Raw genomic sequence first — 27082 nt, 5'->3', positions numbered from 1 at the left:
TTTGTGTGTGTGATTATTTGTGCTGTGTGTGATTATTTGTGCTGTGTGTGTGTGATTATTTGTGTGTGTGTGTGTATGATTATTTGTGTGTGTGATTATTTGTGCTGTGTGTGTGATTATTTGTGTGTGTGTGTGTGATTATTTGTGTGTGTGATTATTTGTGTGTGTGATTATTTGTGTGTGTGATTATTTGTGTGTGTGATTATTTGTGCTATGTGTTTGATTATTTGTGTGTGTATGATTATTTGTGTTGTGTGTGATTATTTGTGTGTGTGTGATTATTTGTGTGTGTGTGATTATTTGTGTGTGTGATTATTTGTCTGTGTGTGTGATTATTTGTGTGTGTGATTATTTGTGTCTGTGTGTGTGATTATTTGTGTGTGTGATTATTTGTGCTGTGTGTGTTTGATTATTTGTGTGTGTGTGTGTGTGATTATTTGTGCTGTGTGTGTTTGATTATTTGTGCGTGTGTTTATTTGTGTGTGTGAGATTATTTGTGTGTGTGTGTGTGTGTGATTATTTGTGCTGTGTGTGTGTGATTATTTGTGTGTGTGTGATTATTTGTGTGTGTGAGATTATTTGTGTGTGTGTGTGTGATTGTGTGTATGATTATTTGTGTGTGTGTGTGTGATTATTTGTTCTGTGTGTGTGATTATTTGTGCTGTGTGTGTGATTATTTGTGCTGTGTGTGTGTGATTATTTGTGCTGTGTGTGTGTGATTATTTGTGTGTGTGTGTATGATTATTTGTGTGTGTGTGTATGATTATTTGTGTGTGTATGATTATTTGTGTGTGTGTGTATGATTATTTGTGTGTGTGATTATTTGTGCGTGTGTGATTATTTGTGCGTGTGTGATTATTTGTGCGTGTGTGTGAGATTATTTGTGTGTGTGTGATTATTTGTGTGTGTGTGTGAGATTATTTGTGTGTGTGTCTGATTATTTGTGTGTGTGTCTGTGTGTGTGATTCTTTGTGTGTTTATTTGTGTGTGATTATTTGTGTGTGTGATTATTTGTGCTATGTGTTTGATTATTTGTGTGTGTGTATGATTATTTGTGCTGTGTGTGTTTGATTATTTGTGTGTGTGTGTGTGATTATTTGTGCTGTGTGTGTTTGATTATTTTTGTGTGCGATTATTTGTGTGTGTGATTATTTGTGCTGTGTGTGTGTGATTATTTGTGTGTGTGTGATTATTTGTGTGTGTGAGATTATTTGTGTGTATGATTATTTGTGTGTGTGTGTGTGTGTGATTATTTGTGCTGTGTGTGTGATTATTTGTGTGTGTGTGTGATTATTTGTGCTGTGTGTGTGATTATTTGTGCTGTGTGTGTGATTATTTGTGCTGTGTGTGTGTGATTATTTGTGCTGTGTGTGTGATTATTTGTGCTGTGTGTGTGATTATTTGTGCTGTGTGATTATTTGTGCTGTGTATGATTATTTGTGCTGTGTGTGTGATTATTTGTGTGTGTGTGTGATTATTTGTGCTGTGTGTGTGATTATTTGTGTGTGTGTGTGATTATTTGTGCTGTGTGTGTGATTATTTGTGCTGTGTGTGTGATTATTTGTGTGTGTGTGTGATTATTTGTGTGTGTGTGTGTGTGTGATTATTTGTGCTGTGTGTGTGATTATTTGTGTGTGTGTGTGATTATTTGTGCTGTGTGTGTGATTATTTGTGCTGTGTGTGTGATTATTTGTGCTGTGTGTGTGTGATTATTTGTGCTGTGTGTGTGATTATTTGTGCTGTGTGTGTGATTATTTGTGCTGTGTGATTATTTGTGCTGTGTGTGATTATTTGTGCTGTGTGTGTGATTATTTGTGCTGTGTGTGATTATTTGTGTGTGTGAGATTATTTGTGTGTGTGTGTGTGATTGTGTGTATGATTATTTGTGTGTGTGTGTGTGATTATTTGTGCTGTGTGTGTGTGATTATTTGTGCTGTGTGATTATTTGTGCTGTGTGTGTGATTATTTGTGCTGTGTGTGATTATTTGTGCTGTGTGTGTGATCATTTGTGCTGTGTGTGTGTGATTATTTGTGCTGTGTGATTATTTGTGCTGTGTGTGATTATTTGTGCTGTGTTTGTGTGATTATTTGTGCTGTGTGTGATTATTTGTGCCGTGTGTGATTATTTGTGCCGTGTGTGATTATTTGTGCCGTGTGTGATTATTTGTGCCGTGTGATTATTTGTGCCGTGTGTGATTATTTGTGCTGTGTGTGATTATTTGTGCTGTGTGATTATTTGTGCTGTGTGATTATTTGTGCTGTGTGTGATTATTTGTGCTGTGTGATTATTTGTGCTGTGTGATTATTTGTGCTGTGTTTGTGTGATTATTTGTGCTGTGTGTGTGTGATTATTTGTGCCGTGTGTGATTATTTGTGCCGTGTGTGATTATTTGTGCTGTGTGTGATTATTTGTGCTGTGTTTGTGTGATTATTTGTGCTGTGTGTGTGTGATTATTTGTGCTGTGTGTGATTATTTGTGCCGTGTGTGATTATTTGTGCTGTGTGTGTGTGATTATTTGTGCTGTGTGTGTGTGATTATTTGTGCTGTGTGTGTGATTTTGTGCTGTGTGTGTGTGATTATTTGTGCTGTGTGTGTGTGATTATTTGTGCTGTGTGTGTGATTATTTGTGCTGTGTGTGTGTGATTATTTGTGCTGTGTGTGATTATTTGTGCCGTGTGTGATTATTTGTGCTGTGTGTGTGTGATTATTTGTGCTGTGTGTGTGATTATTTGTGCTGTGTGTGTGATTATTTGTGCTGTGTGTGTGTGATTATTTGTGCTGTGTGTGATTATTTGTGCTGTGTGTGATTATTTGTGCTGTGTGTGTGTGATTATTTGTGCTGTGTGTGTGTGATTATTTGTGCTGTGTGTGTGTGATTATTTGTGCTGTGTGTGTGTGATTATTTGTGCTGTGTGTGTGATTATTTGTGCTGTGTGTGTGTGATTATTTGTGCTGTGTGTGATTATTTGTGCCGTGTGTGATTATTTGTGCTGTGTGTGATTATTTGTGCCGTGTGTGATTATTTGTGCCGTGTGTGATTATTTGTGCCGTGTGATTATTTGTGCCGTGTGTGATTATTTGTGCTGTGTGTGATTATTTGTGCCGTGTGTGATTATTTGTGCTGTGTGTGATTATTTGTGCTGTGTGTGTGTGATTATTTGTGCTGTGTGTGATTATTTGTGCTGTGTGTGATTATTTGTGCTGTGTGTGATTATTTGTGCTGTGTGTGTGTGATTATTTGTGCTGTGTGTGTGTGATTATTTGTGCCGTGTGTGATTATTTGTGCCGTGTGTGATTATTTGTGCCGTGTGTGATTATTTGTGCCGTGTGATTATTTGTGCCGTGTGTGATTATTTGTGCTGTGTGATTATTTGTGCCGTGTGTGATTATTTGTGCCGTGTGTGATTATTTGTGCCGTGTGTGATTATTTGTGCCGTGTGATTATTTGTGCCGTGTGTGATTATTTGTGCTGTGTGATTATTTGTGCCGTGTGTGATTATTTGTGCTGTGTGTGATTATTTGTGCTGTGTGATTATTTGTGCTGTGTGATTATTTGTGCTGTGTGTGATTATTTGTGCTGTGTGATTATTTGTGCTGTGTGTGATTATTTGTGCTGTGTTTGTGTGATTATTTGTGCTGTGTGTGTGTGATTATTTGTGCTGTGTGTGTGTGATTATTTGTGCTGTGTGTGATTATTTGTGCCGTGTGTGATTATTTGTGCCGTGTGTGATTATTTGTGCCGTGTGATTATTTGTGCCGTGTGTGATTATTTGTGCTGTGTGATTATTTGTGCCGTGTGTGATTATTTGTGCTGTGTGTGATTATTTGTGCTGTGTGATTATTTGTGCTGTGTGATTATTTGTGCTGTGTGTGATTATTTGTGCTGTGTGATTATTTGTGCTGTGTGTGATTATTTGTGCTGTGTTTGTGTGATTATTTGTGCTGTGTGTGTGTGATTATTTGTGCTGTGTGTGTGTGATTATTTGTGCTGTGTGTGTGTGATTATTTGTGCTGTGTGTGTGTGATTATTTGTGCTGTGTGTGATTATTTGTGCTGTGTGTGTGATTATTTGTGCTGTGTGTGTGTGATTATTTGTGCTGTGTGTGTGTGATTATTTGTGCTGTGTGTGTGTGATTATTTGTGCTGTGTGTGATTATTTGTGCTGTGTGTGTGTGATTATTTGTGCTGTGTGTGTGTGATTATTTGTGCTGTGTGTGATTATTTGTGCTGTGTGTGTGTGATTATTTGTGCTGTGTGTGTGTGATTATTTGTGCTGTGTGTGATTATTTGTGCTGTGTGTGTGTGATTATTTGTGCTGTGTGTGATTATTTGTGCTGTGTGTGTGATTATTTGTGCTGTGTGTGATTATTTGTGCTGTGTGATTATTTGTGCTGTGTGATTATTTGTGCTGTGTGTGATTATTTGTGCTGTGTTTGTGTGATTATTTGTGCTGTGTGTGTGTGATTATTTGTGCTGTGTGTGTGTGTTTATTTGTGCTGTGTGTGTGTGATTATTTGTGCTGTGTGTGATTATTTGTGCTGTGTGTGTGTGATTATTTGTGCTGTGTGTGTGTGATTATTTGTGCTGTGTGTGATTATTTGTGCTGTGTGTGTGTGATTATTTGTGCTGTGTGTGATTATTTGTGCTGTGTGATTATTTGTGCCGTGTGATTATTTGTGCTGTGTGTGATTATTTGTGCTGTGTGTGTGTGATTATTTGTGCTGTGTGATTATTTGTGCTGTGTGTGATTATTTGTGCTGTGTGTGATTATTTGTGCTGTGTGTGATTATTTGTGCTGTGTGTGTGTGATTATTTGTGCTGTGTGTGTGTGATTATTTGTGCTGTGTGTGTGTGATTATTTGTGCTGTGTGTGTGATTATTTGTGCTGTGTGTGATTATTTGTGCTGTGTGTGTGTGATTATTTGTGCTGTGTGTGTGTGATTATTTGTGCTGTGTGTGATTATTTGTGCTGTGTGATTATTTATGCCGTGTGAGATTATTTGTGCTGTGTGTGTGTGATTATTTGTGCTGTGTGATTATTTGTGCTGTGTGTGATTATTTGTGCTGTGTGTGTGTGATTATTTGTGCCGTGTGTGATTATTTGTGCCGTGTGTGATTATTTGTGCCGTGTGTGATTATTTGTGCTGTGTGTGTGTGATTATTTGTGCTGTGTGTGTGTGATTATTTGTGCTGTGTGTGATTTTGTGCTCTGTGTGATTATTTGTGCCGTGTGTGATTATTTGTGCTGTGTGTGATTATTTGTGCTGTGTGTGATTATTTGTGCTGTGTGTGTGTGATTATTTGTGCCGTGTGTGATTATTTGTGCTGCGTGTGATTATTTGTGCTGTGTGTGATTATTTGTGCTGTGTGTGATTATTTGTGCTGTGTGTGTGTGATTATTTGTGCTGTGTGTGTGTGATTATTTGTGCTGTGTGTGTGTGATTATTTGTGCTGTGTGTGATTATTTGTGCTGTGTGTGTGTGATTATTTGTGCTGTGTGTGATTATTTGTGCTGTGTGTGTGATTATTTGTGCTGTGTGTGTGTGATTATTTGTGCTGTGTGTGTGTGATTATTTGTGCTGTGTGTGTGTGATTATTTGTGCTGTGTGTGATTATTTGTGCTGTGTGTGTGTGATTATTTGTGCTGTGTGTGTGTGATTATTTGTGCTGTGTGTGATTATTTGTGCTGTGTGTGTGTGATTATTTGTGCTGTGTGTGATTATTTGTGCTGTGTGTGTGATTATTTGTGCTGTGTGTGATTATTTGTGCTGTGTGATTATTTGTGTTGTGTGATTATTTGTGCTGTGTGTGATTATTTGTGCTGTGTTTGTGTGATTATTTGTGCTGTGTTTGTGTGATTATTTGTGCTGTGTGTGTGTGATTATTTGTGCTGTGTGTGTGTGATTATTTGTGCTGTGTGTGTGTGATTATTTGTGCTGTGTGTGATTATTTGTGCTGTGTGTGTGTGATTATTTGTGCTGTGTGTGTGTGATTATTTGTGCCGTGTGTGATTATTTGTGCTGTGTGTGTGTGATTATTTGTGCTGTGTGTGATTATTTGTGCTGTGTGATTATTTGTGCTGTGTGATTATTTGTGCTGTGTGTGATTATTTGTGCTGTGTGTGATTATTTGTGCTGTGTGTGTGTGATTATTTGTGCTGTGTGTGATTATTTGTGCTGTGTGTGATTATTTGTGCTGTGTGTGATTATTTGTGCTGTGTGTGATTATTTGTGCTGTGTGTGTGTGATTATTTGTGCTGTGTGTGTGTGATTATTTGTGCTGTGTGTGTGTGATTATTTGTGCTGTGTGTGTGTGATTATTTGTGCTGTGTGTGTGTGATTATTTGTGCTGTGTGTGTGTGATTATTTGTGCTGTGTGTGTGTGATTATTTGTGCTGTGTGTGATTATTTGTGCTGTGTGTGTGTGATTATTTGTGCCGTGTGTGATTATTTGTGCCGTGTGTGATTATTTGTGCTGTGTGTGTGTGATTATTTGTGCTGTGTGTGTGTGATTATTTGTGCTGTGTGTGATTTTGTGCTCTGTGTGATTATTTGTGCTCTGTGTGATTATTTGTGCCGTGTGTGATTATTTGTGCTGTGTGTGATTATTTGTGCTGTGTGTGATTATTTGTGCTGTGTGTGTGTGATTATTTGTGCTGTGTGTGATTATTTGTGCCGTGTGTGATTATTTGTGCTGTGTGTGATTATTTGTGCTGTGTTTGTGTGATTATTTGTGCTGTGTGTGTGTGATTATTTGTGCTGTGTGTGATTATTTGTGCCGTGTGTGATTATTTGTGCTGTGTGTGTGTGATTATTTGTGCTGTGTGTGTGTGATTATTTGTGCTGTGTGTGTGATTTTGTGCTGTGTGTGTGTGATTATTTGTGCTGTGTGTGTGTGATTATTTGTGCTGTGTGTGTGATTATTTGTGCTGTGTGTGTGTGATTATTTGTGCTGTGTGTGATTATTTGTGCCGTGTGTGATTATTTGTGCTGTGTGTGTGTGATTATTTGTGCTGTGTGTGTGTGATTATTTGTGCTGTGTGTGATTATTTGTGCCGTGTGTGATTATTTGTGCCGTGTGTGATTATTTGTGCCGTGTGTGATTATTTGTGCCGTGTGTGATTATTTGTGCCGTGTGTGATTATTTGTGCCGTGTGTGATTATTTGTGCCGTGTGTGATTATTTGTGCTGTGTGTGATTATTTGTGCTGTGTGTGTGTGATTATTTGTGCTGTGTGTGATTATTTGTGCTGTGTGTGTGTGATTATTTGTGCTGTGTGTGTGTGATTATTTGTGCTGTGTGTGATTATTTGTGCTGTGTGTGTGTGATTATTTGTGCTGTGTGTGATTATTTGTGCTGTGTGTGTGATTATTTGTGCTGTGTGTGATTATTTGTGCTGTGTGATTATTTGTGCTGTGTGATTATTTGTGCTGTGTGTGATTATTTGTGCTGTGTGTGTGTGATTATTTGTGCCGTGTGTGATTATTTGTGCCGTGTGTGATTATTTGTGCTGTGTGTGTGTGATTATTTGTGCTGTGTGTGTGTGATTATTTGTGCTGTGTGTGATTTTGTGCTCTGTGTGATTATTTGTGCTCTGTGTGATTATTTGTGCCGTGTGTGATTATTTGTGCTGTGTGTGATTATTTGTGCTGTGTGTGATTATTTGTGCTGTGTGTGTGTGATTATTTGTGCTGTGTGTGATTATTTGTGCCGTGTGTGATTATTTGTGCCGTGTGTGATTATTTGTGCCGTGTGTGATTATTTGTGCTGTGTGTGTGTGATTATTTGTGCTGTGTGTGATTATTTGTGCCGTGTGTGATTATTTGTGCTGTGTGTGTGTGATTATTTGTGCTGTGTGTGTGTGATTATTTGTGCTGTGTGTGTGATTTTGTGCTGTGTGTGTGTGATTATTTGTGCTGTGTGTGTGTGATTATTTGTGCTGTGTGTGTGATTATTTGTGCTGTGTGTGTGTGATTATTTGTGCTGTGTGTGATTATTTGTGCCGTGTGTGATTATTTGTGCTGTGTGTGTGTGATTATTTGTGCTGTGTGTGTGTGATTATTTGTGCTGTGTGTGTGTGATTATTTGTGCTGTGTGATTATTTGTGCTGTGTGATTATTTGTGCCGTGTGTGATTATTTGTGCTGTGTGTGATTATTTGTGCTGTGTGATTATTTGTGCCGTGTGTGATTATTTGTGCTGTGTGTGATTATTTGTGCTGTGTGTGTGTGATTATTTGTGCTGTGTGTGATTATTTGTGCTGTGTGTGTGTGATTATTTGTGCTGTGTGTGTGTGATTATTTGTGCTGTGTGATTATTTGTGCTGTGTGTGATTATTTGTGCTGTGTGTGTGATTATTTGTGCTGTGTGTGATTATTTGTGCTGTGTGATTATTTGTGCTGTGTGATTATTTGTGCTGTGTGTGATTATTTGTGCTGTGTTTGTGTGATTATTTGTGCTGTGTTTGTGTGATTATTTGTGCTGTGTGTGTGTGATTATTTGTGCTGTGTGTGTGTGATTATTTGTGCTGTGTGTGTGTGATTATTTGTGCTGTGTGTGATTATTTGTGCTGTGTGTGTGTGATTATTTGTGCTGTGTGTGTGTGATTATTTGTGCCGTGTGTGATTATTTGTGCTGTGTGTGTGTGATTATTTGTGCTGTGTGTGATTATTTGTGCTGTGTGATTATTTGTGCTGTGTGATTATTTGTGCTGTGTGTGATTATTTGTGCTGTGTGTGTGTGATTATTTGTGCTGTGTGTGATTATTTGTGCTGTGTGTGATTATTTGTGCTGTGTGTGATTATTTGTGCTGTGTGTGATTATTTGTGCTGTGTGTGATTATTTGTGCTGTGTGTGTGTGATTATTTGTGCTGTGTGTGTGTGATTATTTGTGCTGTGTGTGTGTGATTATTTGTGCTGTGTGTGTGATTATTTGTGCTGTGTGTGATTATTTGTGCTGTGTGTGTGTGATTATTTGTGCTGTGTGTGTGTGATTATTTGTGCTGTGTGTGATTATTTGTGCTGTGTGATTATTTATGCCGTGTGAGATTATTTGTGCTGTGTGTGTGTGATTATTTGTGCTGTGTGATTATTTGTGCTGTGTGTGATTATTTGTGCTGTGTGTGTGTGATTATTTGTGCCGTGTGTGATTATTTGTGCTGTGTGTGTGTGATTATTTGTGCTGTGTGTGTGTGATTATTTGTGCTGTGTGTGTGTGATTATTTGTGCTGTGTGTGTGTGATTATTTGTGCTGTGTGTGTGTGATTATTTGTGCTGTGTGTGTGTGATTATTTGTGCTGTGTGTGATTATTTGTGCTGTGTGTGTGTGATTATTTGTGCTGTGTGTGTGTGATTATTTGTGCTGTGTGTGTGTGATTATTTGTGCTGTGTGTGTGTGATTATTTGTGCTGTGTGTGATTATTTGTGCTGTGTGTGTGTGATTATTTGTGCTGTGTGTGATTATTTGTGCTGTGTGTGATTATTTGTGCTGTGTGTGATTATTTGTGCTGTGTGTGATTATTTGTGCTGTGTTTGTGTGATTATTTGTGCTGTGTGTGTGTGATTATTTGTGCTGTGTGTGATTATTTGTGCTGTGTGTGTGTGATTATTTGTGCTGTGTGTGTGTGATTATTTGTGCTGTGTGTGTGTGATTATTTGTGCTGTGTGATTATTTGTGCTGTGTGTGATTATTTGTGCTGTGTGATTATTTGTGCTGTGTGTGATTATTTGTGCTGTGTGTGTGTGATTATTTGTGCTGTGTGTGTGTGATTATTTGTGCTGTGTGTGTGTGATTATTTGTGCTGTGTGTGTGTGATTATTTGTGCTGTGTGTGTGTGATTATTTGTGCTGTGTGTGATTATTTGTGCTGTGTGTGTGTGATTATTTGTGCTGTGTGTGATTATTTGTGCTGTGTGTGTGATTATTTGTGCTGTGTGTGTGTGATTATTTGTGCTGTGTGTGTGTGATTATTTGTGCTGTGTGTGATTATTTGTGCTGTGTGTGTGTGATTATTTGTGCTGTGTGTGTGTGATTATTTGTGCTGTGTGTGATTATTTGTGCTGTGTGTGTGTGATTATTTGTGCTGTGTGTGATTATTTGTGCTGTGTGTGTGATTATTTGTGCTGTGTGTGATTATTTGTGCTGTGTGTGTGTGATTATTTGTGCTGTGTGTGTGTGATTATTTGTGCTGTGTGTGTGTGATTATTTGTGCTGTGTGATTATTTGTGCTGTGTGTGATTATTTGTGCTGTGTGATTATTTGTGCTGTGTGTGATTATTTGTGCTGTGTGTGTGTGATTATTTGTGCTGTGTGTGTGTGATTATTTGTGCTGTGTGTGTGTGATTATTTGTGCTGTGTGTGTGTGATTATTTGTGCCGTGTGTGATTATTTGTGCTGTGTGTGATTATTTGTGCTGTGTTTGTGTGATTATTTGTGCTGTGTGTGTGTGATTATTTGTGCTGTGTGTGTGTGATTATTTGTGCCGTGTGTGATTATTTGTGCTGTGTTTGTGTGATTATTTGTGCTGTGTGTGTGTGATTATTTGTGCTGTGTGTGATTATTTGTGCTGTGTGTGTGTGATTATTTGTGCTGTGTGTGTGTGATTATTTGTGCTGTGTGTGTGTGATTATTTGTGCTGTGTGATTATTTGTGCTGTGTGTGATTATTTGTGCTGTGTGATTATTTGTGCTGTGTGTGATTATTTGTGCTGTGTGTGTGTGATTATTTGTGCTGTGTGTGTGTGATTATTTGTGCTGTGTGTGTGTGATTATTTGTGCTGTGTGTGTGTGATTATTTGTGCTGTGTGTGTGTGATTATTTGTGCTGTGTGTGATTATTTGTGCTGTGTGTGTGTGATTATTTGTGCTGTGTGTGATTATTTGTGCTGTGTGTGTGATTATTTGTGCTGTGTGTGTGTGATTATTTGTGCTGTGTGTGTGTGATTATTTGTGCTGTGTGTGTGTGATTATTTGTGCTGTGTGTGATTATTTGTGCTGTGTGTGTGTGATTATTTGTGCTGTGTGTGTGTGATTATTTGTGCTGTGTGTGATTATTTGTGCTGTGTGTGTGTGATTATTTGTGCTGTGTGTGATTATTTGTGCTGTGTGTGTGATTATTTGTGCTGTGTGTGATTATTTGTGCTGTGTGATTATTTGTGCTGTGTGATTATTTGTGCTGTGTGTGATTATTTGTGCTGTGTTTGTGTGATTATTTGTGCTGTGTTTGTGTGATTATTTGTGCTGTGTGTGTGTGATTATTTGTGCTGTGTGTGTGTGATTATTTGTGCTGTGTGTGTGTGATTATTTGTGCTGTGTGTGATTATTTGTGCTGTGTGTGTGTGATTATTTGTGCTGTGTGTGTGTGATTATTTGTGCCGTGTGTGATTATTTGTGCTGTGTGTGTGTGATTATTTGTGCTGTGTGTGATTATTTGTGCTGTGTGATTATTTGTGCTGTGTGATTATTTGTGCTGTGTGTGATTATTTGTGCTGTGTGTGTGTGATTATTTGTGCTGTGTGTGATTATTTGTGCTGTGTGTGATTATTTGTGCTGTGTGTGATTATTTGTGCTGTGTGTGATTATTTGTGCTGTGTGTGTGTGATTATTTGTGCTGTGTGTGTGTGATTATTTGTGCTGTGTGTGTGTGATTATTTGTGCTGTGTGTGTGATTATTTGTGCTGTGTGTGATTATTTGTGCTGTGTGTGATTATTTGTGCTGTGTGTGTGTGATTATTTGTGCTGTGTGTGTGTGATTATTTGTGCTGTGTGTGATTATTTGTGCTGTGTGATTATTTATGCCGTGTGAGATTATTTGTGCTGTGTGTGTGTGATTATTTGTGCTGTGTGATTATTTGTGCTGTGTGTGATTATTTGTGCTGTGTGTGTGTGATTATTTGTGCCGTGTGTGATTATTTGTGCCGTGTGTGATTATTTGTGCCGTGTGTGATTATTTGTGCTGTGTGTGTGTGATTATTTGTGCTGTGTGTGTGTGATTATTTGTGCTGTGTGTGATTTTGTGCTCTGTGTGATTATTTGTGCTCTGTGTGATTATTTGTGCCGTGTGTGATTATTTGTGCTGTGTGTGATTATTTGTGCTGTGTGTGATTATTTGTGCTGTGTGTGTGTGATTATTTGTGCCGTGTGTGATTATTTGTGCTGCGTGTGATTATTTGTGCTGTGTGTGATTATTTGTGCTGTGTGTGATTATTTGTGCTGTGTGTGTGTGATTATTTGTGCCGTGTGTGATTATTTGTGCTGCGTGTGATTATTTGTGCTGCGTGTGATTATTTGTGCTGCGTGTGATTATTTGTGCTGTGTGTGATTATTTGTGCTGTGTGTGATTATTTGTGCTGTGTGTGTGTGATTATTTGTGCCGTGTGTGATTATTTGTGCTGTGTGTGATTATTTGTGCTGTGTGTGATTATTTGTGCTGTGTGTGTGTGATTATTTGTGCCGTGTGTGATTATTTGTGCTGCGTGTGATTATTTGTGCTGCGTGTGATTATTTGTGCTGTGTGTGATTATTTGTGCTCTGTGTGATTATTTGTGCTCTGTGTGATTATTTGTGCCGTGTGTGATTATTTGTGCTGTGTGTGATTATTTGTGCTGTGTGTGATTATTTGTGCTGTGTGTGTGTGATTATTTGTGCCGTGTGTGATTATTTGTGCTGCGTGTGATTATTTGTGCCGTGTGATTATTTGTGCCGCGTGTGATTATTTGTGCTGTGTGTGATTATTTGTGCTGTGTGTGATTATTTGTGCTGTGTGTGATTATTTGTGCCGTGTGATTATTTGTGCTGTGTGTGATTATTTGTGCTGTGTGATTATTTATGCCGTGTGAGATTATTTGTGCTGTGTGTGTGTGATTATTTGTGCTGTGTGATTATTTGTGCTGTGTGTGATTATTTGTGCTGTGTGTGTGTGATTATTTGTGCCGTGTGTGATTATTTGTGCTGTGTGTGTGTGATTATTTGTGCTGTGTGTGTGTGATTATTTGTGCTGTGTGTGTGTGATTATTTGTGCTGTGTGTGTGTGATTATTTGTGCTGTGTGTGTGTGATTATTTGTGCTGTGTGTGATTATTTGTGCTGTGTGTGTGTGATTATTTGTGCTGTGTGTGATTATTTGTGCTGTGTGTGTGATTATTTGTGCTGTGTGTGTGTGATTATTTGTGCTGTGTGTGTGTGATTATTTGTGCTGTGTGTGTGTGATTATTTGTGCTGTGTGTGATTATTTGTGCTGTGTGTGTGTGATTATTTGTGCTGTGTGTGTGTGATTATTTGTGCTGTGTGTGATTATTTGTGCTGTGTGTGTGTGATTATTTGTGCTGTGTGTGATTATTTGTGCTGTGTGTGTGATTATTTGTGCTGTGTGTGATTATTTGTGCTGTGTGATTATTTGTGCTGTGTGATTATTTGTGCTGTGTGTGATTATTTGTGCTGTGTTTGTGTGATTATTTGTGCTGTGTTTGTGTGATTATTTGTGCTGTGTGTGTGTGATTATTTGTGCTGTGTGTGTGTGATTATTTGTGCTGTGTGTGTGTGATTATTTGTGCTGTGTGTGATTATTTGTGCTGTGTGTGTGTGATTATTTGTGCTGTGTGTGTGTGATTATTTGTGCCGTGTGTGATTATTTGTGCTGTGTGTGTGTGATTATTTGTGCTGTGTGTGATTATTTGTGCTGTGTGATTATTTGTGCTGTGTGATTATTTGTGCTGTGTGTGATTATTTGTGCTGTGTGTGTGTGATTATTTGTGCTGTGTGTGATTATTTGTGCTGTGTGTGATTATTTGTGCTGTGTGTGATTATTTGTGCTGTGTGTGATTATTTGTGCCGTGTGTGATTATTTGTGCTGTGTTTGTGTGATTATTTGTGCTGTGTGTGTGTGATTATTTGTGCTGTGTGTGTGTGATTATTTGTGCTGTGTGTGTGTGATTATTTGTGCTGTGTGTGATTATTTGTGCTGTGTGTGTGTGATTATTTGTGCTGTGTGTGTGTGATTATTTGTGCCGTGTGTGATTATTTGTGCTGTGTGTGTGTGATTATTTGTGCTGTGTGTGATTATTTGTGCTGTGTGATTATTTGTGCTGTGTGATTATTTGTGCTGTGTGTGATTATTTGTGCTGTGTGTGTGTGATTATTTGTGCTGTGTGTGATTATTTGTGCTGTGTGTGATTATTTGTGCTGTGTGTGATTATTTGTGCTGTGTGTGATTATTTGTGCTGTGTGTGATTATTTGTGCTGTGTGTGTGTGATTATTTGTGCTGTGTGTGTGTGATTATTTGTGCTGTGTGTGTGTGATTATTTGTGCTGTGTGTGTGATTATTTGTGCTGTGTGTGATTATTTGTGCTGTGTGTGTGTGATTATTTGTGCTGTGTGTGTGTGATTATTTGTGCTGTGTGTGATTATTTGTGCTGTGTGATTATTTATGCCGTGTGAGATTATTTGTGCTGTGTGTGTGTGATTATTTGTGCTGTGTGATTATTTGTGCTGTGTGTGATTATTTGTGCTGTGTGTGTGTGATTATTTGTGCCGTGTGTGATTATTTGTGCTGTGTGTGTGTGATTATTTGTGCTGTGTGTGTGTGATTATTTGTGCTGTGTGTGTGTGATTATTTGTGCTGTGTGTGTGTGATTATTTGTGCTGTGTGTGTGTGATTATTTGTGCTGTGTGTGTGTGATTATTTGTGCTGTGTGTGATTATTTGTGCTGTGTGTGTGATTATTTGTGCTGTGTGTGTGTGATTATTTGTGCTGTGTGTGTGTGATTATTTGTGCTGTGTGTGTGTGATTATTTGTGCTGTGTGTGATTATTTGTGCTGTGTGTGTGTGATTATTTGTGCTGTGTGTGATTATTTGTGCTGTGTGTGATTATTTGTGCTGTGTGTGATTATTTGTGCTGTGTGTGATTATTTGTGCTGTGTTTGTGTGATTATTTGTGCTGTGTGTGTGTGATTATTTGTGCTGTGTGTGATTATTTGTGCTGTGTGTGTGTGATTATTTGTGCTGTGTGTGTGTGATTATTTGTGCTGTGTGTGTGTGATTATTTGTGCTGTGTGATTATTTGTGCTGTGTGTGATTATTTGTGCTGTGTGATTATTTGTGCTGTGTGTGATTATTTGTGCTGTGTGTGTGTGATTATTTGTGCTGTGTGTGTGTGATTATTTGTGCTGTGTGTGTGTGATTATTTGTGCTGTGTGTGTGTGATTATTTGTGCTGTGTGTGTGTGATTATTTGTGCTGTGTGTGATTATTTGTGCTGTGTGTGTGTGATTATTTGTGCTGTGTGTGATTATTTGTGCTGTGTGTGTGATTATTTGTGCTGTGTGTGTGTGATTATTTGTGCTGTGTGTGTGTGATTATTTGTGCTGTGTGTGTGTGATTATTTGTGCTGTGTGTGATTATTTGTGCTGTGTGTGTGTGATTATTTGTGCTGTGTGTGTGTGATTATTTGTGCTGTGTGTGATTATTTGTGCTGTGTGTGTGTGATTATTTGTGCTGTGTGTGATTATTTGTGCTGTGTGTGTGATTATTTGTGCTGTGTGTGATTATTTGTGCTGTGTGTGTGTGATTATTTGTGCTGTGTGTGTGTGATTATTTGTGCTGTGTGTGTGTGATTATTTGTGCTGTGTGATTATTTGTGCTGTGTGTGATTATTTGTGCTGTGTGATTATTTGTGCTGTGTGTGATTATTTGTGCTGTGTGTGTGTGATTATTTGTGCTGTGTGTGTGTGATTATTTGTGCTGTGTGTGTGTGATTATTTGTGCTGTGTGTGTGTGATTATTTGTGCCGTGTGTGATTATTTGTGCTGTGTGTGATTATTTGTGCTGTGTTTGTGTGATTATTTGTGCTGTGTGTGTGTGATTATTTGTGCTGTGTGTGTGTGATTATTTGTGCCGTGTGTGATTATTTGTGCTGTGTGTGATTATTTGTGCTGTGTTTGTGTGATTATTTGTGCTGTGTGTGTGTGATTATTTGTGCTGTGTGTGATTATTTGTGCTGTGTGTGTGTGATTATTTGTGCTGTGTGTGTGTGATTATTTGTGCTGTGTGTGTGTGATTATTTGTGCTGTGTGATTATTTGTGCTGTGTGTGATTATTTGTGCTGTGTGATTATTTGTGCTGTGTGTGATTATTTGTGCTGTGTGTGTGTGATTATTTGTGCTGTGTGTGTGTGATTATTTGTGCTGTGTGTGTGTGATTATTTGTGCTGTGTGTGTGTGATTATTTGTGCTGTGTGTGTGTGATTATTTGTGCTGTGTGTGATTATTTGTGCTGTGTGTGTGTGATTATTTGTGCTGTGTGTGATTATTTGTGCTGTGTGTGTGATTATTTGTGCTGTGTGTGTGTGATTATTTGTGCTGTGTGTGTGTGATTATTTGTGCTGTGTGTGTGTGATTATTTGTGCTGTGTGTGATTATTTGTGCTGTGTGTGTGTGATTATTTGTGCTGTGTGTGTGTGATTATTTGTGCTGTGTGTGATTATTTGTGCTGTGTGTGTGTGATTATTTGTGCTGTGTGTGATTATTTGTGCTGTGTGTGTGATTATTTGTGCTGTGTGTGATTATTTGTGCTGTGTGATTATTTGTGCTGTGTGATTATTTGTGCTGTGTGTGATTATTTGTGCTGTGTTTGTGTGATTATTTGTGCTGTGTTTGTGTGATTATTTGTGCTGTGTGTGTGTGATTATTTGTGCTGTGTGTGTGTGATTATTTGTGCTGTGTGTGTGTGATTATTTGTGCTGTGTGTGATTATTTGTGCTGTGTGTGTGTGATTATTTGTGCTGTGTGTGTGTGATTATTTGTGCCGTGTGTGATTATTTGTGCTGTGTGTGTGTGATTATTTGTGCTGTGTGTGATTATTTGTGCTGTGTGATTATTTGTGCTGTGTGATTATTTGTGCTGTGTGTGATTATTTGTGCTGTGTGTGTGTGATTATTTGTGCTGTGTGTGATTATTTGTGCTGTGTGTGATTATTTGTGCTGTGTGTGATTATTTGTGCTGTGTGTGATTATTTGTGCTGTGTGTGATTATTTGTGCTGTGTGTGTGTGATTATTTGTGCTGTGTGTGTGTGATTATTTGTGCTGTGTGTGTGTGATTATTTGTGCTGTGTGTGTGATTATTTGTGCTGTGTGTGATTATTTGTGCTGTGTGTGATTATTTGTGCTGTGTGTGTGTGATTATTTGTGCTGTGTGTGTGTGATTATTTGTGCTGTGTGTGATTATTTGTGCTGTGTGATTATTTATGCCGTGTGAGATTATTTGTGCTGTGTGTGTGTGATTATTTGTGCTGTGTGATTATTTGTGCTGTGTGTGATTATTTGTGCTGTGTGTGTGTGATTATTTGTGCTGTGTGTGATTATTTGTGCTGTGTGATTATTTGTGCTGTGTGTGATTATTTGTGCTGTGTGTGTGTGATTATTTGTGCTGTGTGTGTGTGATTATTTGTGCTGTGTGATTATTTGTGCCGTGTGTGATTATTTGTGCTGTGTGTGATTATTTGTGCTGTGTGTGATTATTTGTGCTGTGTGTGATTATTTGTGCTGTGTGTGATTATTTGTGCTGTGTGTGTGTGATTATTTGTGCTGTGTGTGTGTGATTATTTGTGCTGTGTGTGTGTGATTATTTGTGCTGTGTGTGTGTGATTATTTGTGCTGTGTGTGATTATTTGTGCTGTGTGTGTGTGATTATTTGTGCTGTGTGTGATTATTTGTGCTGTGTGATTATTTGTGCCGCGCGTGCTTATTTGTGCTGGGTGTGATTTTTTGTGCTGTGTGTGTGTGATTATTTGTGCTGTGTGTGATTATTTGTGCTGTGTGTGTGTGATTATTTGTGCTGTGTGTGATTATTTGTGCTGTGTGATTATTTATGCCGTGTGAGATTATTTGTGCTGTGTGTGTGTGATTATTTGTGCTGTGTGATTATTTGTGCTGTGTGTGATTATTTGTGCTGTGTGTGTGTGATTATTTGTGCTGTGTTTGTGTGATTATTTGTGCCGTGTGTGATTATTTGTGCCGTGTGTGATTATTTGTGCCGTGTGTGATTATTTGTGCCGTGTGTGATTATTTGTGCTGTGTGTGATTATTTGTGCTGTGTGTGTGTGATTATTTGTGCTGTGTGTGTGTGATTATTTGTGCTGTGTGTGTGTGATTATTTGTGCTGTGTGTGATTATTTGTGCTCTGTGTGATTATTTGTGCTGTGTGTGATTATTTGTGCTGTGTGTGTGTGATTATTTGTGCTGTGTGTGATTATTTGTGCTCTGTGTGATTATTTGTGCCGTGTGTGATTATTTGTGCCGTGTGTGATTATTTGTGCTGTGTGTGATTATTTGTGCTGTGTGTGTGATTATTTGTGCTGTGTGTGTGATTATTTGTGCTCTGTGTGTGATTATTTGTGCTGTGTGTGTGATTATTTGTGCTGTGTGATTATTTGTGCTCTGTGTGTGATTATTTGTGCTGTGTGTGTGATTATTTGTGCTGTGTGTGTGATTATTTGTGCTGTGTGTGATTATTTGTGCTGTGTGATTATTTGTGCTGTGTGTGATTATTTGTGCTGTGTGTGATTATTTGTGCTGTGTGTGTGATTATTTGTGCTGTGTGTGTGATTATTTGTGCTGTGTGTGTGTGATTATTTGTGCTGTGTGTGATTATTTGTGCTGTGTGTGATTATTTGTGCTGTGTGTGATTATTTGTGCCGTGTGATTATTTGTGCCGTGTGATTATTTGTGCCGTGTGTGATTATTTGTGCCGTGTGTGATTATTTGTGCTGTGTGTGTGTGATTATTTGTGCTGTGTGATTATTTGTGCCGTGTGTGATTATTTGTGCTGTGTGTGTGTGATTATTTGTGCCGTGTGTGATTATTTGTGCTGTGTGTGATTATTTGTGCTGTGTGTGATTATTTGTGCCGTGTGATTATTTGTGCCGTGTGATTATTTGTGCCGTGTGTGATTATTTGTGCCGTGTGTGATTATTTGTGCTGTGTGTGTGTGATTATTTGTGCCGTGTGTGATTATTTGTGCCGTGTGTGATTATTTGTGCCGTGTGTGATTATTTGTGCCGTGTGTGATTATTTGTGCTGTGTGTGATTATTTGTGCTGTGTGTGATTATTTGTGCTGTGTGTGATTATTTGTGCCGTGTGATTATTTGTGCCGTGTGATTATTTGTGCCGTGTGATTATTTGTGCCGTGTGTGATTATTTGTGCCGTGTGTGATTATTTGTGCCGTGTGTGATTATTTGTGCCGTGTGTGATTATTTGTGCCGTGTGATTATTTGTGCCGTGTGATTATTTGTGCCGTGTGTGATTATTTGTGCCGTGTGTGATTATTTGTGCCGTGTGTGATTATTTGTGCCGTGTGTGATTATTTGTGCTGTGTGTGTGATTATTTGTGCTGTGTGTGTGATTATTTGTGCTGTGTGTGTGATTATTTGTGCTGTGTGTGTGATTATTTGTGCTCTGTGTGTGATTATTTGTGCTGTGTGTGTGATTATTTGTGCTGTGTGATTATTTGTGCTGTGTGTGTGATTATTTGTGCTGTGTGTGTGTGATTATTTGTGCTGTGTGATTATTTGTGCTGTGTGTGTGTGATTATTTGTGCTGTGTGTGTGTGATTATTTGTGCTGTGTGTGTGATTATTTGTGCTGTGTGTGTGATTATTTGTGCTGTGTGTGTGATTATTTGTGCTGTGTGTGTGTGATTATTTGTGCTGTGTGTGATTATTTGTGCTGTGTGTGTGATTATTTGTGTTGTGTGTGATTATTTGTGCTGTGTGTGTGATTTCTGTGTAACAGAATATCTGTGAAGGTCAGTGTTTACTCTACCAGCTCCGGGTCCATGTGGAAGTTCAGCTGGAACTTTCGCACCGACACCGTGGTGTTGTCCAGACCGGAAAACGTGTCTCTCTCCTCCAACCTGAAACACACACACACACTCCAAATGTTTCTTACTGACAGAAACACTCACAAACAGGTTTATTATTAATATCAGATTTGGAAAGAAAATGTTTTTTATACATATCAAAAAAAATTAATACTACTTTTTTTAAAAATATATTTAAAATATTTAAAAAATAATTCAAATAATATTTAAAATATTAAAATGACCTTTAATATCATTACATATATATATATATATATATATATATATATATATATATATATATATATATATATATATATATAATATTATATATTATATACATACACACAGTTGTGCTCAGAAGTTTATATACCCTGGCAGAATTTATGATTTCTTGGCTATTTTTCAGAGAATATGAATGATAACACAAAAACTTTTCTTTCACTCATGGTTAGTGTTTGGCTGAAGCCATTTATTGTCAATCGACTCTGTTTACTCTTTATAAATCATAATGACAACAGAAACTACCCAAATGACCCTGATCAAAAGTTTACATACCCTGGTGATTTTGGCCTGATAACATGCACACAAGTTGACACAAACGGGTTTGAATGGCTATTAAAGGTAACCATGTGATCTGTAACCATGTAACCATCCTCACCTGTGATCTGTTTGCTTGTAATTAGTGTGTGTGTATAAAAGGTCAATGAGTTTCTGGACTCCTGACAGACCCTTGCATCTTTCATCCAGTGCTGCACTGATGGTTCTGGATTCTGAGTCATGGGGAAGCAAAAGAATTGTCAAAGGATCTGCGGGAAAAGGTAGTTGAACTGTATAAAACAGGAAAGGGATATAAAAAGACATCCAAGGAATTGAGAATGCCAATCAGCAGTGTTCAAACTCTAATAAAGAAGTGGAAAATGAGGGGTTCTGTTGAAACCAAACCACGGTCAGGTACACCAACTAAAATTTCAGCCACAACTGCCAGGAAAATTGTTTGGGATGCAAAGAAAAACCCACAAATAACTTCAGGTGAAATACAGGACTCTCTGAAAACATGTGGTTTCAAGATGCACAATAAGGAGGCACTTGAAGAAAGATGGGCTGCATGGTCGAGTTGCCAGAAGAAAGCCATTACTACGCAAATGCCACAAAGTATCCCGCTTACAATACACCAAACAGCACAGAGACAAGCCTCACACCTTCTGGCACAAAGTCATTTGGAGTGATGAGACCAAAATTGAACTTTTTGGCCACAACCATAAACACTACACTTGGAGAGGAGTCAACAAGGCCTATGATGAAAGGTACACCATTCCTACTGTGAAACACGGAGGTGGATCGCTGATGTTTTGGGGATTTGTGAGCTACAAAGGCACAGGAAATTTGGTCAAAATTGATGGCAAGATGAATGCAGTATGTTATCAAAAAATACCGGAGGAAAATTTGCACTCATCAGCCCAGAAGCTGCGCATGGGACGTACTTGGACATTCCAACATGACAATGATCCAAAACACAAGGCCAAGTCGACCTGTCATTGGCTACAGCAGAATAAAGTGAAGGTTCTGGAGTGGCCATCTCAGTCTCCTGACCTCAATATCATTGAGCCACTCTGGGAAGATCTCAAACGTGCAGTTCATGCAAGACAGCCCAAGAATTTACAGGAACTGGAGGCTTTTTGCCAAGAAGAATGGGCAGCTTTACCATCTGAGAAGATAAAGAGCCTCATCCACAACTACCACAAATGACTTCAAGCTGTCATTGATGTTAAAGGGGGCAATACACGGTATTAAGAACTGGGGTATGTAAACTTTTGATCAGGGTCATTTGGGTAGTTTCTGTTGTCATTATGATTTATAAAGAGTAAACACAGTCGATTGATAATAAATGGCTTCAGACAAACACTAACCATGAGTGAAAAAAGTTTTTGTGTTATCATTTATATTCTCTGAAAAATGGCCAAGAAATCATAAATTCTGCCAGGGTATGTAAACTTATGAGCACAACTGTGTGTGTATATGTATATGTGTATATATATATAGATATAGATATATATATATATATATATATATATATATATATATATATATATATATATATATATATATATATAATATATACTGTGTGTATGTGTATATATGTGTGTATATATATATATATATATATATATATATACACTATATTGCCAAAAGTATTCGCTCACCCATCCAAATAATCAGAATCAGGTGTTCCAATCACTTCCATGGCCACAGGTGTATAAAATCAAGCACCTAGGCATGCAGACTGTTTTTACAAACATTTGCGAAAGAATGGGTCGCTCTCAGGAGCTCAGTGAATTCCAGCGTGGAACTGTGATAGGATGCCACCTGTGCAACAAATCCAGTCGTGAAATTTCCTCACTCCTAAATATTCCACAGTCAACTGTCAACTGATGGAGCGGGGTCAGCGGATGCTGAGGCGCATAGTGCGAAGAGGTCGCCAACTTTCTGCAGAGTCAATCACTACAGACCTCCAAACTTCATGTGGCCTTCAGATTAGCTCAAGAACAGTGCGCAGAGAGCTTCATGGAATGGGTTTCCATGGCCGAGCAGCTGCATCCAAGCCATACATCACCAAGTGCAATGCAAAGCGTCGGATGCAGTGGTGTAAAGCACGCCGTCACTGGACTCTAGAGCAGTGGAGACGCGTTCTCTGGAGTGACGAATCGCGCTTCTCCATCTGGAAATCTGATGGACGAGTCTGGGTTTGGCGGTTGCCAGGAGAACGGTACTTGTCTGACTGCATTGTGCCAAGTGTAAAGTTTGGTGGAGGGGGGATTATGGTGTGGGGTTGTTTTTCAGGAGCTGGGCTTGGCCCCTTAGTTCCAGTGAAAGGAACTCTGAATGCTTCAGCATACCAAGACATTTTGGACAATTCCATGCTCCCAACGTTGTGGGAACAGTTTGGAGCTGGCCCCTTCCTCTTCCAACATGACTGTGCACCAGTGACCAAAGCAAGGTCCATAAAGACATGGATGACAGAGTCTGGTGTGGAGGAACTTGACTGGCCTGCACAGAGTCCTGACCTCAACCCCATAGAACACCTTTGGGATGAATTAGAGCGGAGACTGAGAGCCAGGCCTTCTCGTCCAACATCAGTGTGTGACCTCACAAATGCGCTTCTGGAAGAATGGTCAAAAATTCCCATAAACACACTCCTAAACCTTGTGGACAGCCTTCCCAGAAGAGTTGAAGCTGTTATAGCTGCAAAGGATGGACCGACGTCATATTGAACCCTATGGATTAGGAATGGGATGTCACTTAAGTTCATATGCGAGTCAAGGCAGGTGAGCGAATACTTTTGGCAATATAGTGTATATATATATATATATATATATATATATATATATATATATATATATATATATATATATATATATGTATATATATATGTATATATGTATATAGTGTGTGTGTATATATATAAATATATACACACACCACCAATACCCATTAAATAAACTAATAGATAGTAAAATGTGAATTATTAAGGCAAAATCCTGAAAATGTTAAGAAAAATTGATAGAGAATAAATAAATATAGATAAGATTTACTTTTAATATTAATAAAGTATTACACTGTGTACCCCTACATCTTTTAAATAAATAAATAAATAAATAAATAATCCACCACTGACTTGAATGAATAAGCTACAGTTTTAGAACAATTCCGTTAATGTTCTATACAAAATAATTCCTAAAATAAGGAACATTTTTACAATGTTAAATACAATAAAGCTTACATTTCTATCAAGTAAACTAATTATTATTCACTTCTGAACCTTAGATATTTGTATAACTCTTATGTTTTTAACTGTCCTGAAATCGAAACACATGTTTATATGTCTGTGTATCTGTCTGAAAAACAGAGACATCTCTTTTCTATATTGTTTTGTGGTAAAAATGCTCCTGGAGTGAACTGAGTAGAAGATAGCGCTGCCTCAGGGTGTGGAGCTTTTGTTAAATTCAGGTTTTTAACTGTGTTTTGGATCGACAGGTTCAGGCTGATTTAACACAATAAGCTGCTGCTGATGTTGATGATGGTGTAAAATTAGGCTAGGGCTCAGGTGTTTAGTGGCTGGTGTCATAACACGTAGTTAATAAGTTGTGTGTTGTACTCACTCCTGCATGTGCTCCCAGGCGGCGGCGCTGAGCACCGCGGGGATGAACACGGTCCCATCAGACAAGAACAGCATGCAGGCATCGCTCGCATCCGTGCACTGAGACTCGGTCAAGTCACTCACCTACACACACACACACACACACACAATTAGACAGAGACACAGTACACATATACTCTCCATTTAAGACTATTTATCAGGGCATGGCACATGGGGAAAACCTGCCACCTCAGTGAGCCATTATATTCCAGATTATTTTAAAAAAATAAATATTTATCATGCCTTTTAGATTTACACACACATTTGTAGCTTAAAATGCTCTGAAAATGTCTCACATTCTGTAGTTTTCACTACAACTACTACACACTGTTTTAGCCCCGCCCCCAAGTTGCTCTGGAACTTCCCCCTTGGCCACGCTCCTTGAAACGTTCCAACAGTCTTATGATTCCGTGCTATCGATAAACATAATGCATATTTAAATAAACCAAGGCTTTTACATTTGATTTAAGTGATTTTGACTCAGCAATGAACATCTTGAAAGAAAGAAAGAAAGAAAGAAAGAAAGAAAGAAAGAAATCACATGCATGACTGAAATGTAATTTATAAAACCATGCAAATGATGAGAGACAGACAGATGTAGATAGATAGATAGACAGATAGATAGGTATGTAGATAGAAAGATAGACAGAGTTGAAATGGGCGGGGTTTAAGCTGGAGTTGTGTTGGAAATCTTCCAATCTGGCAACCCTGGTAGTATACGGCTCATGGTAGTTTTAAGATCCAGGCTCTCTAGCTGTTTGTTTACCGAGTATACACTTTATCGTGTACACACAGACAGCAGCCTCATTTAGCCAGCTTTATGCCACATGTCTGATGAATTTCTTCCATTTAAAAGCATTATATCAGGAGTCTCACCCCGACTACATGAGCTCGGACGCTCGTGGCTCTCTGCCCTTCACCGCGGTTTAGAACCAGCTGCTCGATCCACGGCTCCGGGTCACTCTCAGTCCTGCAGCGCCGCATTACAGCATAAACACGCTTAAAATTCCTTTCTGGACGTGTATTTACTTCACAGTTACATGTTTAAAAACTGTTTATGGGTATTTTTATTCTCGTTTCTCAATGTAACAGCTCACACGATACACCAGTTCTCTCTCAAAACCAGACAGTTGAATTGGCGGCTCGCTTGAACGCTGCGCTCGTGTTTTCGCTCCGTGTAGAAACACGTCTAAGAGTTTTAAGTTCCGGGGTGGGTGTGAAGTCATGCGCGCGTCTCTGCTGCCCTCTTGAGGAACATTTCCGGTGAAACAGGTCACTGTGCAGTGTTTAAAACATCCTAACATTTCTAGAGCTTACTCAGTGCTCTTGCTGTGCTCTGTCCATTAATGGGAAAGGCAAAATACTTGGCAAATACTTTATACAGCAAAACAGATTGACTAGACAGTGATTATACTTTGGTCTCTGTGCAGGCCAGTGCAGCTCCTCCACACCAAACTCACTTATCCATGTCTTTATGGACCTTGCTTTGGTCACTGGTGTGCAGTCATGTTGGAACAGGAAGGGGTCATCCCCAAACTGTTCCCACAAAGTTGGGAGCATGAAATTCTCCAAAATGTCTTGGTATGAAGCTGAAGCATTAAGAGTTCCTTTCACTGGAACTAAGGGGCCGAGCCCAACCCCTGAAAAACTACCCCATACCATAACCCCCCCCTACACTTGGCACAATGTGGTCAGGTAAGTACTGTTCTCCCGGTAAACGCCAAACCCAGACTTGTCCATCAGATGGCCAGACAGAGAAGCGTGATTGGTCACTCCAGAGAACACATCTCCACTGCTCTAGAATCCAATTCCAACTAGACTGCTGAAAGAAGTGATACATGCAGCTGGAGAGCCTCTTCTTAATATTATTAACTCTTCATAATTTCTAGGTCATGTCCCAAAATCTCTTAAGTTAGCAGTTATTAAGCCTCTTCTTAAGAAACCGAAACTAGACCCTGATGTAATATCAAATTACAGACCGATTTCAAACCTTCCGTTTATATCTAAAATATTAGAAAAGGTGTTAGCTCAATTATGCTCCTTTCTACAGGAAAACAATATCCTTGAAGAATTTCTGTCAGCTTTCAGGCCCCATTATAGCACAGAAACTGCACTAGTTAAAATCACAGATGACTTGCTTTTAGCTTCGGACCAAGGCTGCATCTCCATTTTAGTCCTGCTTGATCTTAGTGCTGCATTCCACACTATAGATCATAATATCCTCATCGATCGCTTACAAAATCACAGGTATGCAGGGACAGGCATTAAAATGGTTTAGATCCTACCGGTCTGATCCATACCACTTTGTAGATTTAAATGGAGAACTGTCCAGTGTAGTACCAGTGAAATACGGGGTCCCACAAGGGTCAGTTTTAGGACCTCTGCTTTTCTCAGTTTACATGCTTCCATTGGGTAACATCATTAGAAGGCATAGGATTAGTTTCCATTGTTATGCCGATGATACCCAGTTATATATCTCATCAAAACCAGATGAAATATCTAATTTGTCTAGACTAACTGAGTGTGTCAAAGATATTAGAGATTGGATGACCGATAATTTCCTATTATTAAATTCTGACAAGACAGAGATATTACTTATTGGCCCAAAAACCAGTACACAGAAGCTCTCGCAATTCAGCTTGCACCTAGAAGGATGCACTGTTACTACTAGCTCAACAGTGAAAGACCTGGGTGTAATATTAGACAGCAACTTATCCTTTGAAAATCATATTTCCAATATCACAAAAACAGCCTTCTTCCATCTTAGAAATATCGCCAAGCTTAGGAACATTTTATTTGTATCTCATGCAGAAAAGTTAGTTCATGCATTCCTGACCTCCAGACTGGACTATTGTAATGCATTACTAGGTGTTTGTCCTGCATCTTCAATAAACAAGCTACAGTCAGTCCAGAATGCAGCCGCCAGAGTTCTTACCAGATCAAGAGAATATGATCATATAACCCCAATATTATCATCCCTGCACTGGCTACCTGTTAAACTTAGAATTGACTATAAATTAGCTCTACTCACGTACAAG

General features: G+C 38.5%; 1 protein-coding gene across 3 annotated transcripts in view; it reads right to left on the bottom strand.

The window, feature by feature from the left end:
• The window catches only part of acd (ACD shelterin complex subunit and telomerase recruitment factor), a 30947-nt gene extending 5755 nt beyond the window's left edge, over window positions 1–25192 (bottom strand). The window contains exons 1-3 of one of the 3 annotated variants that reach the window (XM_058400641.1): window positions 24921–25192; window positions 24007–24128; window positions 19810–19900 (exon numbers count right to left, since the gene is read on the bottom strand). In XM_058400641.1, the coding sequence (XP_058256624.1) occupies window positions 19810–19900; window positions 24007–24128; window positions 24921–25028 (321 nt within the window). In that variant the 5' untranslated portion in view covers window positions 25029–25192. Of the gene's footprint in view, window positions 1–19809; window positions 19901–22050; window positions 22367–24006; window positions 24129–24920 lie in introns of those variants that run through there. The other 2 variants (XM_058400640.1, XM_058400642.1) reach the window with 2 other exon arrangements.
• Between the last annotated feature and the right edge of the window lie 1890 nt (window positions 25193–27082).

Source organism: Hemibagrus wyckioides, linkage group LG10 (genome assembly GCF_019097595.1).
Source record: "Hemibagrus wyckioides isolate EC202008001 linkage group LG10, SWU_Hwy_1.0, whole genome shotgun sequence".
In the NCBI taxonomy this organism is placed as follows: domain Eukaryota; kingdom Metazoa; phylum Chordata; class Actinopteri; order Siluriformes; family Bagridae; genus Hemibagrus; species Hemibagrus wyckioides.
Note: the sequence above shows the minus strand (reverse complement) of the source record. Positions and strands in the feature narration are given on the sequence as shown.